We start from the raw sequence: 12,713 nt of genomic DNA on the forward strand, positions 1-12,713 counted from the left end.
TGCTATTCAGATAGGGAACAGTAACCAGCCGGCAGACTTCCCAGATGGCCCCGCTGAGGCAGGCGCAAGGTAAAGTGTGCCCGGTGATGCCGAGTGTGAAGCCCTTTAGAACCACCCTCTGGTTCCGACCCCTGACTCTTACCGACCAGAACACCACTTTCACCTGGGCCACCTCAACAGGCCAGAAGCAAATCCATGGCTACGGAAGGAAGCATGAAGGAGGTGGAGGAGTTTAGCTGTAATTTTTAAGATGAGCTTTAATGGTTTGCAAATCACTTAAAGTCCATTATTTCCTCTAATTATCACAGCAATTCTTTCTTTAAAGAAGGAATCATGATCCTCTTTTCATCTAGATGAAAAGGTAAATAATTCACAACAAATGATTTGCTCAAGGCTATATGGGAGATGGCAAAGCTGGGATTTGGATCCCGTTTCCTCGGAGTCCAAGTCCTACCATCTTTCTGCAGAGCCCCTTTCCTTCCTCCTCTGAGCAGGCACCGGTGCCTCCAGAGACATGCTGACTCCTGCTTTCCTGCCTCCTCTCCCTCCCCGACAACTTCACGATCACGGCCGAGGGACCGCGCAGATGCGGTGGTTGACTGGGGAGAGGGTGAGGCCCATTCTGAACTTCAGGCTCAGCTTCTCGTTGTCCGGGGGCTTGAAGGTAAATTTTTGCACCAGGGAAGTGAAGAAAATGAACAGCTCAGACTTGGCCAACTGTTCTCCAAGGCATACGCGCTTTCCTGAAAGACAGAAGGACAAGTTATCTTCCCAGCTGGTGTTGGTGCCCAGCAGGGATGGAAATCTACCATGTCTTGCAAAACATGAGGAGGAAGGGCCTGGTAAGCTCCGGGACTTCACGTGCAGAGACTCATTTAATCTGCCAACCCCGTAGGTTAACTATATACAGATATTCAAGATAATCCAGGCATGGAAAGCCTCCGTCCGGACTCACAAACTCCAGTGCTTTCAGGGTCTTCCCTGGATGAAGATGCAGGGTGCAGGGCACCAGAAGTGAGAGGCCTGTCTTGACCTGGAAAGTGGAGGTCTAGCCTACAGGCTTTTAAAAAATCAATTTGCAAATAACAATGACTAAAGCAGACAATGAAACAAAACTCTATAATAATTGTTTTCAATCCTTAAAAGAAAACTGTTGAAACATGTAAGCAGATAAATGTCAGAGCAGGGGTTCCAAAATACATGTGTCCCCTGTGTCACATTTTCCTCCTCACTGACATGGATGGCCCTTTCTACTGGAACTGCTTCAGCCTCCCTCCTCGAACAGCCCTTTCTATACACAGTGGCCCTTTCTCCAGGAGGTTCTCTGCCTCTAATGCAGGGCCCCTGATGAATCCTTTATTCCACAGCTCCTACTTGGCACTGTCCTGCCCAAATCCCACTATATTAGGTGAGAGAAGCCCTGGAGGCTGATGAATGGAGATCCAATTCAGTTCCTCCTAATTGCTAGCCATGTGATTTGCAGCAAATTAGGTAACCTCTCCAGGTGTTAGTGGAACTGTGTGTGTGTTTAAGATGGGAACCTTATTTTGTATGTGTGGCCTACACATTGATAACTCATACAGCCAAAACAAAATGTTCTAACATTTCACCTGGGTAATAGTAAACATTCTGGCTGTAAAATAGTTTATCATTAACTTCATCTGATTAATTCTCAAAAAATAGAAGAATACAATTTAAAAGACTACTTTTAAATAAAACTTGGTTATATTATAAAAAATATCTTCCTATGTATTACAACTCTTCACTGTGATACATTCCATATCATGCCTTTTATTCTGAAATAATTTCAAAGTACAGGAAACTTGGAAGAATAACACAAAGAACTTGTTTTATCTTGTCTGAGAGTGAATTACATTACCCATATATCTTTATATTATCAGAAATCTTTAGTATACATTTTCTACAAAGAAGGACTTTCTTCAACATAAGCACAATATAATCACAGCAGGAAATTCACACCAGTGTATCACCACATTTTGCCCTCAGACCCCAGGCAGGTTTCACCAGTTGTCACAATCATGTCTTTTGTTATAAAAGGATCCCATCCATTATCACTACTGCATTTGGCTGTCATGCAAGAGACTCCTAAGAGACTCCTTCATTTTCATGACTTCGGCATTTTGGAAGATGACAGATCAATTATTTAGTAAATGTCTCATGTTTTCTCACAATTAGATTCAGGTTGTGAGGTCATATGTTTCTGGTAGGAATATCACTGGAGCAAGGCTGTGTTCTCATTTCTTCCTATCGGGAGGCACACAATTTTGATTTGTCTCATTACTGGTCATGTTAATTTTGATGACTTAACGGTGGTGCCTTCCAAATTCTCCCCTGCAAAATTATTCTTTTTCTCTTTGTAACTAATAAATACTTTAAGACTATATCAATTAACCATTCCTCACTGAACTTTCACCCACTTGTTTCCACTGCTGTTTCTTGGCCAAATGATTTATTACTCTGATGGTTTCTGAATTGTATTAAAATTCCATCATTTTGAAAAAATAAAATCCCATCATTCCTTCCATGCCTATTCGCTAGCATTCTATTAAAGGAGATGCTTTCTCTCCTCATTTTGTTTATTCATTCATATATACCTGTATGAATTCAGATTTCTGTTTTTATTCAAAAGGTCATAATCTGTTGTTATCACTGTTTTGATGTTCAAGATATTCCAGATTTGGCCATACAATGCCCATTCACGACGGTAGTCCCTTACTTTTGGGCACAAAATATGTTCCAGGCTCATCTTATCCTTTCCCTTCTCCAGCCTTGGAATCAGCCATTTTCCCAGAAGTTCTGGTTACTTTTAATGGATAATGATATCTAGAAACTAAGATCCCAGCATTAGACATGCTCTTTGGTATCAGGGTAGTGTTTCTCTCAAGGCATCTCATGGACAGAGCAGGGGAAATCTATGTACATATATAATGTGAGTATGTGTTTAAATGTATGTATATATCCCCATATTTACATCTACATTTACTTCTATGCCTATCAATCTACCTACCTATCAAAAACCCAAGTTCATATTGATAACATCCAATTCCAATCCAACACCACAGAGTTCACTCTTTCCTCTCTTTCCCCATTTGTAACTTCCTCCCATTATCCTCAAGATGTTCAATTACTGGATTAGAATCCTGTGTATGGAGCTTAACTCTCATCACAGCCACAGCCACCAGTGCAGACCCTGCCTTCTCTTGCTTGTGCTCTGACACCCACTCTAGGCTTCCTCTATCCCCTCCCCTGCTCAAATGCCCTCCGAATTCCACTTGAACTACACCCCCCGACACTGGCCACTACCACCATCTTGCATGTTTTAAATAACTTACTTTCTCCCTAAGTAATACATATCCACTGTAAAGAATTTTGACATATTTCCTCACTGTCCTTGCAGGCACTCCCCTGGACCCAAAACTGGTATTATTCTCTGAAGTTAATTCCATCTGCTAGGTTTGTTACTTTGTATTTTCCCATATAATTAAACACCTTGGAAAATCATTAATGTCCACATGCCTTCATTTCGTCCTTTGTTTGAGGTAAAAATTATATAACATCCACAAAAGTGTTCAGTGAATGCAAATGTGCTTCACAGTTATGTCATTACTTAGTCTCTGCCTGTGTTTCCCACCAGTGTGTTAGTCTAATTCATCTCTGATGCCCTCATCCTTATCTCTTACCTACCGCAAAGAGCACAATAAGGAAATTTGTTAAAATGGTAATAGATCAGCTATTTTGTAAATATCCAAGACTCCCCTATATTATGTCAAAACTGAACCCAGAGAGTCAGGAGCCAGGGTTAAAGTACTGGTTCCATCAGTAACCAGCTGTGCGTTGGGAGTCAACTCTTCATTCTCAATCTTCTTGAATTTATTGGGGCTCTTCCTGGGGCCTAGTATGTGATCTATTCTGGACAACATTCCATGTACCCTTGAGAAAATGTGTACCCTGCTGCTTTTGGGTGGAGTGTCCTGTAGATGTCTGTTAAGTCCATTTGATCTAATGTATTTTTCAGTGCCTCTGTTTCCTTACTTATGTTGTCTGGTTGATCTATTGATGTGAATGGTGTGTTAAAGTCTCCTAAAATGAATGTGTTGCAATCTATTTCTGTCTTTAATTCTCTTAGTATTTGTTTTGTATATTTAAGTGCTTCTATGTTGGGTACATAGATATTTTTAATGGTTATATCCTCTTGTGGGACTGATGCCTTTATCATTATGTAATGTCCTTCTTTGTCTCTTGTTACTTTGTTTTGAAATCAACTTTGTCTGATACAAGTACTGCAACTCCTGCTTTTTTCTCCCTATTAGTTGCATCTAATATCTTTTTCCATCCCTTCACTTTTAGTCTGAGTATGTCTTTGTGTCTGAAATGAGTCTCTTGTAGGCAGCATGTAGATGGGTCTTATTTCCTTACCCACTTTGCCACTCTATGTCTTTTGATTGGTGCATTCAGTCTATTTACATTTAAGGTGATTATTGATAGATATGTACTTACTGCTATTTTATTACTTGTTTTCTGGCTGTTTTTTTATATCTCCTCTCTGTTCCTTTCTTCCACTTTTATACTCTTCTCTTGTTACTGATGGTTTTCTTTAGTGTTGTAACTGGATTTCTCTCTCTTCTTAAAATTTATTTATTTTTTGTGTGTATTTACTGTAGGCTTTAGTTTTATGGTTACCAGAGGTTCAAGGATAGCTTCTTTACTGTATAATAGTCTACTTAAATTGCTGATTATTTCAAACACAATCCAAAGGTACTTTTTCGTTCTTCTTCTTCTTCCTCCACATTTTTCATATTAGATGTCATAATCTGCACTTTTTGTGAATCCCTTGACTGATTTTGTGTATATTTGATTTTGCTTCTGTTGTTCTTTTGTAATTTCATATTTGCTTGGTAATTAACTAGTTACCAAGGTCTACTACCTTTACTGTGGGTTTTTTTCACTGGTAAAAGCTATTTAGCCTTAGGGTCATTTACATCTACAGCAATTCCTTTAACATATTGTGTAAGACTGGCTTAGTGGTGGCCAATTCCTTCAACTTTTATCTGGAAATTGTTTAATCCCTGCTTCAAATTTAAATGATAATCTCATGGATATAGAGGATTCTTGGTTGGAGGTCCTTCTGTTTCATTGCATTAAATATATCATGCCACTCCCTCCTGGCCTGTGGAGTTTCCTTTGAGAAGTCTGCTGATAGCCTGGTGGGATTTCCTTTATAAATAATCTTTTTTCTCTCTCTGGCTGCTCTGAGCACATGCTCCTTATCCTTGTTCTTTGCCATTTTAATTATTATATGTCCTGGTGTTGTCTTCCAGGGGCTCCTTTTGTTAGGGTATCTCTGTACTTCCATGACCTGAGTGTCTATTTCCTTCCCCAAATTGGGGACGTTTTCAACAATTATTTCCTTAAAGAGACTTTCTATCCCTTTGTCTTTCTCTTCTCCTTCTGGTACCCCTATTAATGTGAATATTGTTTCATTTGGATTGGTCACATAGCTCTCTTATCATTCTTTCCTTCCTAAAGATCCTTTTCTCTCTCTGTTTCTCAGCTTGTTTTCCTGTTCTCTAATTTCTATTTAATTTACCATCTCCTCTACATGATCAATCTGCTTTTAAATCCCTGCATTGTATGTTTCATTTCAGATACTGTATTCTTTAGCTCTCAGTGGCTCTTTTTCAGGTTCTCTATCTCTTTGCTGAAGTCCTCTCTGAAATCTTGAATACTTTTCGGTAAATCTGTGAGCGTGATTATGACTTTTACTTTGAAATCTTTATCAAGGAGATTGGTGATCTCTGTTTCATTTAGTTCTTTTTCTGGGGTTCTGTATTATAGTTTTGATTGGATCAAATTCCTCTGCCTGCTCATTTTGTCAGGGATTCTGTGTTTCTTCCTTTGTACTAGATGTGTCTGCTGCTATGCTTTCTGGTCTTAAGAGTAACACCTATATGAAGAAGGGATGCTAGGGTTCCCAGAAGCTCAAGGTTCTTTACTTTCTATTGCCTGGTTCACTTTTGTGGGGACCCCAGATGGTGTGCCATGGGCGGGGTGCCTTTCTGTCTGGCTTCTGTAGTGGTATCAGTCTGGGTGGGCAGTTTGCTTGAGCTGCTATCTTTGTGATCAGCTCAGGAATCTCTGGCTGCCCTCTTCCTGACCTGCAGCAATGATGAGGTTGCAGCATTAATGGGGTGAGTGGATTGATGTGCCCAGCTGTATGCACAGCACTGGGTTAGGACACCCTCAGTGAGGAAGCACTTCTGGGGCTGGCTCCTTTAGGCACCTCTCTGGTTAGGCTAAAATGGAGCCAAGCAAGCTGAGAGGGTCTCCCTCTGCCTGCCAGGTAGCAAAGTCTGATTCCACTGGGCCAAGCGGGTTGCCTGTCAGCAGTGCACAGGGAGGAACCTCAGGGCTGTGTTGCCAGCAAGGGGGATGGCACATCTGGGACTCCTGAGAGTTCCCAATTTGTTGGGACAAGGAAGGGCTGGGGAGGTATCTACCACCTGCTCTTTCTCCAAAGGAGAGTTCCTTCCAAACCTCTTCCCCTCTGGTACCCTTCCCACTGCTGGCAAGTTCTTCAAACTGTCACCTCTCCTTTGGGTCTCAGGACTGGTGGAGGATGTGCCTGTCTTCCACAAGTGGCTGGAGTTGCAGCCCCCCAGAGTGTTCTGCCTGTCCCTGGTGTCCAGTCCCAATAATCACCAGAATCCAATGTAATGGGGGCTTGTGCTCCTGGAGCAGATCTCCAGGGCCAGGTGTGCAGCACTCCTGGGCTCCTACACCCTCCCCGTTCCATTCCTCTTTCTCCCGCCTGTGGCCTGTTGTTGGGGGAGTCCTTGGGTCCCACTAGAAATTGGCTTTGCCCCCTTGCCCTTTTCTGTGCGGTCCTCTCTTCTTCCTTAGGTGTAGGGGGTCTTTTCCGCAGTTTTCAGTTCATTTTCAGGTCTAGTTGCATTTGCTGTATTTTCCTTTTTTACATGTTTTTGGGAGGAAGTTTCTGTTTTGCCTTCCTATTCTACCATCTTTAATCCGATAATCCCCAATTCTTCACTCTCACGCAGCCAAACTTTTCTCATTTGTCCTTTATATGAGATAATTTCTCATCTAACTATGTTATGTGGCTGGATACCAATAGGATGGCAGGTTAGAATTTGCTTTCAAAAGCATAAAAATGAGGAATACATGATTTCAAAGATTCAACCTGGATCTTGGAAACTTGGACCTTCTTCTTGATGCTTGCCCTAACTGGTTATCACTAGCTAACCAGGTTAATCACCTCATAAGTAAAATGAGAGAACTAACCTAGGCATTTTGAGCAAAGTTCTTTCTAACATTACTTCCTATGATCTGGTGACTTTATTTGAAAAATGAGGATCCAGACTCTTCCCTTTCATCAAGCTGCCTGCTGCTTTATTGAATCAAGTAGGAAGGACTTAAATGAGGAAAAGAAAACATGAATTTGTGGCAATAGCTTCACCATGTGCCCTGATTATGCATATGTAGTCATTTCACGCATGGCGCTCTTCTCCAAGAGAAGGGGAGAAGCTGTCCACATCTCATTCTTACAGGGAGTCTGTCTTTAGAAAGTGGTCGACCAAGAACAAAAAAAGCAACTGTGCCAAGGGTGAGAGCGCAGTAGGAACAAAACAGATATTCAGGCTGACATTTTGTTAACTCATTGGATTTTTCAGGTTTCTATTTCCTGTTCTGTTTAACTATCCTCATTCTGTCACACCTTCTGTGGGAATCACCAAATTGCTCATCTTCTCTGTATTTTGTTTTCAGTCAGAGGTAACGAGTCCAGCTGATTGCAAAAATAGCTCCAATTCCCCACCCCACACATCATTTGTGATGCAACTTCATAGCCTTTCCCATAAAAAATTGTACTATTTTCTCCTCCCCCTAATGGGCTGACCTGATGACTTGTATTGGCAGTCAATACAATCAGTCAGATGACAAGAAAATGCAGTGGAGGTGATGGGTGCCAACTCCCTGCCTGGAATTTAAGAGACATTGTGTTCTATTCTCCCTCCTGGGCTCTTATCACTAACATATAAACAAATCAGGAGTGCTCACTAAAAGAGACTGGTTGTTCCAGCTGAGGTCATCCTAGATTGGCCTTCAACTGGCTGGCCTAGAAAACATGTTAAATAAGCCCAGTGAAGATCAGTAGAGCTACCTAGCTGACCTGTAGACTTGTGAGCAACAATATATACTTATTATTTTAAGTCACTGAGTTTTGGACTGTTATGCATCAATATGCTACCTGATACATAGGGTATGAACTTAGTCAATCAACGTAAAAGGGCCTGTAAGTGAGGAGATGAGTTACATTCTAGTTGTGTTAGAGTGAGCTCTAGACTAGAAGTATAAAACCTTGAGTCTTAGGCCCTCTTCTTCCAATTAGGCCCATGATCTTGGATAAGAAATAACTCTCCCTTATTCTTAGTTTCTTTATATTAAGAAAAGAAATATTGATCCATTTTCTAATTATTAATAACTAGGTTGCTGTAAGAATTAAATGAGGTAATGTGCTTGCAATGAAGCCTATCATTAAGAGGGCGTGATAAAATTCACAAAGCAAAACACCAGTGAGGCAAGAATAATTATAATACTTGAAACATACAGCTGGAACTTTGAATTGAAATACACAACTTGACAACTGTAGACTGAAGGTTATTCTTACATCTCCTATCAGCCTTCATATTGAGAAGTGACTCATCCAACGTGAGCAAAGGTGACAGAACCAAGTGAAGCCAGACAGAGAAGATCTAATCTGTTTCAGCCCAGAGACACTCAGGACTGGGCCTGAGTTTGGTTTGGTGCATCATTATGAGCACAATGATATGGGTTCAAATTCCAGTTCCTCCCTTTCTGAGCTTTAGGGTCATCATCAGCAAGATGATATTGTATCATAAAATCAAACTATATTCAAATTTAAGTTAATGATGAACAAACTATCATGCATTCCACAGTGTGTGTTCTGTGTAGCATTCATTGATTGATCTTTAGGAGAATAGTGCTAGGAACACAACTTTGGTTTCTGACAAGTCTGGTTAACACTGAGCTTAAGTACTGCCACAGTCAATTTTATGACTTTCGTACCTTTCTAACTTAACCCTTCATACTTAACACTTCTAAGATTCAGTTTCATTATCTCTGAAGTGATGATAGTAATTTGAACCTTGTAGAGTTACACTAGAATGCATGCTCCATGAGACCAGGTGTTTTTCTACTTCATTCACTACCTTATCCTCAGGGTTGAACGCATGGCATATTATTATTAAATGCTCAGGAAATATTTATAGAATCAAGGAATTGGGAAAGTACTTGAAATAATCCATGTAACTTATATAACTCAATACCTGGAATACACTAAGAATTGTCATTATACATTTTACAATGCTATGAGTTAAATAAAACACCCTTTTGGAATTGACTGACTTGGAAGCATGTCAGTTTCCACTGCATCCTTGTTCGTTTGTACCTCTCAAGCTGTGTATTGTATAAATGTATTAACCAGATCTTTAAGAGTAATTAAAAATTTTAGAAAGCAAAAAGGCCTCTTCAGGGAGTGCTTATAGAGTAGAATGCTACTGGGTTAAGCCCATGGCATTCAGAGTAAGTCCTGATACCCATGATGATGAGCAAGCAGCTAGCCCTTTTCCTTGCCCCTTCCTCTTCCCTATTATAAACTGGCTCTAGTTCCATGTGAGTGGGTGGTCCTTAAAAAGAACTTGGGACATCTGAATAGTCTATAAAGATGGCAAGTGTGTAACCTTCTTTGTGAGCAAGAGGTGGGATCTAAGTCTCTGTCCCATGTTCTGGGAGACAGAACAAAGTGAAGCTGAAATCTTCAAGGCAAGCGAGGATCTAGGAAGTACGGAAGCCTGAAGCTATGCCCAGCCCAGGGAACCCTGAGGTGCGAGTAACAGCAAGAGGGCGTCATGCTGAGCAGGGCTCTGTGGAAACATTTCAGAAGCAAAGGACTACAGGGAGAACAGGAGGAGGGCTGAGAGAGGAACTCTGATTCTCACGCTCCCATCTGTTATAACGCACCTACTGAGAAAGGCAGAAAGGCTTCCCTTCTCTTAAACTGTCCGTTCTCCAGAAAATGCTCTGGATTGAAGGTGTCGGGGGTGGCCCACTCTGCGGGGTCCCTGTGCAGTGCCGTCAGATTGGTCAGGACGATGGTCCCCTGGAGAAGGCAGCAAAGAAACAGGCAAGGTTTGACCCATGCAGTACACTTATGCAGAGGGGCAGCAGTGCCTCGGCGCCCACGCCAGGGCCTGACCACACCCTGACCTCCCTCACCCTCCCCAACCAACCGATTCCTGAGCCCAAGCCCCCAGGACCTGGCCTTCACCGGGGCAGCTTACAATGATGGACTAGCATTGCTTGCTGGGAATTTTACCAGGGAAGTGTGGCTACTCTTGCTGGCAGAATGGATCTTCTCTACAGGGACATGTAGGCATCAGTGAGAGAATAACACAACAGCTGGCCAGTCAGTACTGTACCAAAGTCAACCCAGCTGTCCAGCGAAGTGGTGACTATGGCAGCTCACCAAAGTGAAAGACATCGATCTGTTCCTCCCGTGTGCGCTTCCCTCCAATGTCCAGTGTGTTCCACAGGAGGCTTACTGATAGGATCGGGTCACCCAGGGCAGGGAACCACTCTGCATCCGGGCACAGAGCAAGGGACTCAGAGGCCCTCCTGAATGCCTGCTTTCCCTCATTCTACCTTCATCCAGTCCTTCACTAAGGCTGATCAATTTTACTTTAAATTTCTCTTGATTCTGTCACCTCCACTTTATGTCCTTCTCATTTGCCTATACTCCTAATAATAACTGCCTAACTCTGCCCCATAAGTCCCATATTCTCTTTCCCTTTCAATCTGCTCTACATTCCAACAGCAGAGCGAGCTTCGAGTATGATTTAATCATGCCACACCCATCCATTCCCCCACACCTTGAACTTCATACCCTTCAAGAGCTTCCCATCGCTTTTAGGTGGAAGATCCATTGCCTGTATGGGCCACTCTTCTCTGCTGCCATTCCCCCTTCAGTGGCCTTCTTTCTAAAACATTTTCTAAAAACATTGCCACGTTCCTTCTAATTCCCATGCTGTTCACCCTGCCTGGAATGTCCTTCCTCCCGACTTTGTCACTGAGCTAGCTTTAACCACCTTTTAATCCTGAACTCAAACACCACTTCTCCTCGTGAGCCTTTGCTGCCCACTCCTGCTCACCCTCCCCATACCGGCTGGCCTGCTTCTTAGGAAATCAGTCAGCTTTTCCCTTTGGGTAGTTATTATGGCTTTTAAGTATATACTTGCATGATGGCTTTATTCAGGGTTGCTTTCCCAGACCTGAGCATTTTACATGCTTAATGAACAGCTGAGAAGGAATAAAAAAATAATAACTGCTACTTTGAGTACTTTCTCTACTAAGCACGAGATGAAATGCTCTAAATGCATAACCTCATTTTAGCTCCACCTGTCAGGTAGCTTTAAATCCATTTTACAGGTAAAGAAATTGAGGCTGTGAGAGGTTAAATAAAACGCTTAGAGCCACACAGTGGGAGGAAGTAGTGCCATAATTTGAACTTGGCCTATTTCTTAGCAAAGCATGGCTCCTCTTCTACACTATATTGATAATTAGATCTCCCCAGCATGGTTATTAAAGTTGATGTTAAAAATCAGTGGGGAGGTGGAGCCAAGATGGTGGTGTGAGTAGGACAGTGGGAATCTCCTCCCCAAAACATATATATTTTTGAAAATACAACTAATCGTAAAAGAGAGACCAGAAGACACAGGAAAACAGCCAGACTACATCCATACCTGCGAGCACCCAGCACCTGGTGAAAGGGGCAAGATACAAGCCCTGGCCCAGCAGGACCTGAGCGCCACTCACACCAGCTCCCGGTGGGAGGAGAGGAGTCGGAGCGGGGAGGGAGAGGGAGCCCAGGACTGCTAATCATCCAGCACCAGCCATCCACACCAGAGCACAGACACAGTGCATGCATGGGGTGCTGGAAACTAGGGAAACAGGGCAGCAAGATCTTTGAGTGGGTCCCAAAGCTGGCACCCCTGTGACAAAGAAAAGTGAGTGCTTTTTGAAAGTCTTAAAGGGACAGGGATGCCACAGCTGGACAGAAGCATACTGGTTCACAGTCCAGCAGCTGGAAATTCCAGGGAACTCCGGGCGCACTAACCCCCTGGGAAACAGCTCTGAGACCCCTCATGGAGGTAAACAGCCAAACAGCCCCCCGTCCATTACCCCTCAAGGGCCCCCCCATAGCAGAGCAGCAGCCTGACGCTGGCCACGCCCACAGCAAGGGAGCTTCCTCCATACCGGCCGGGCAAGACACAGAGACCCAGTCTACATGCAATCGCCCGACACAAGCCACTAGGGGTCGCAGTTGTCCCAGTAAAGAAAGGCAAGGAGCCAAGTGGAAAGCCTTAGCTCTCCCAGCTGACAGAAGGTCAATAGCACTCAACTGCACCTATCAACATGAAAAGGAAAAAATATTTGATCCAGACAAGACTAACCCAGACAGCTTCGGCATCTGCTACATCTTTCCCTGAGAAGGAACCTGAGGAGAAAGATTTAACCAGTCTTCCTGAAAAAGAATTCAAAACAAAAGTCATAACCATGCTGATGGACTTGCAGAGAAATATGCAAGAACTAAGGAGGGA

The 12,713-nt window shown here is 42.7% G+C and overlaps 1 protein-coding gene across 2 annotated transcripts in view; it reads right to left on the reverse strand.

The window, feature by feature from the left end:
* Window positions 1–237: 237 nt before the first annotated feature.
* Window positions 238–12,713, reverse strand: part of LOC118925441 (cytochrome P450 2J2) — a 45,031-nt gene continuing 32,555 nt past the window's right edge. The window contains exons 8-9 of one of the 2 annotated variants that reach the window (XM_057500250.1): window positions 10,078–10,216; window positions 238–743 (exon numbers count right to left, since the gene is read on the reverse strand). In XM_057500250.1, coding sequence (XP_057356233.1) covers window positions 565–743; window positions 10,078–10,216 — 318 coding nt within the window. In that variant the 3' untranslated portion in view covers window positions 238–564. The remainder of the gene's footprint in view (window positions 744–10,077; window positions 10,217–12,713) is intronic. The other variant, XM_057500251.1, reaches the window with a different exon arrangement.

Source organism: Manis pentadactyla, chromosome 4 (genome assembly GCF_030020395.1).
Source record: "Manis pentadactyla isolate mManPen7 chromosome 4, mManPen7.hap1, whole genome shotgun sequence".
NCBI classification, from domain to species: Eukaryota; Metazoa; Chordata; class Mammalia; order Pholidota; family Manidae; genus Manis; species Manis pentadactyla.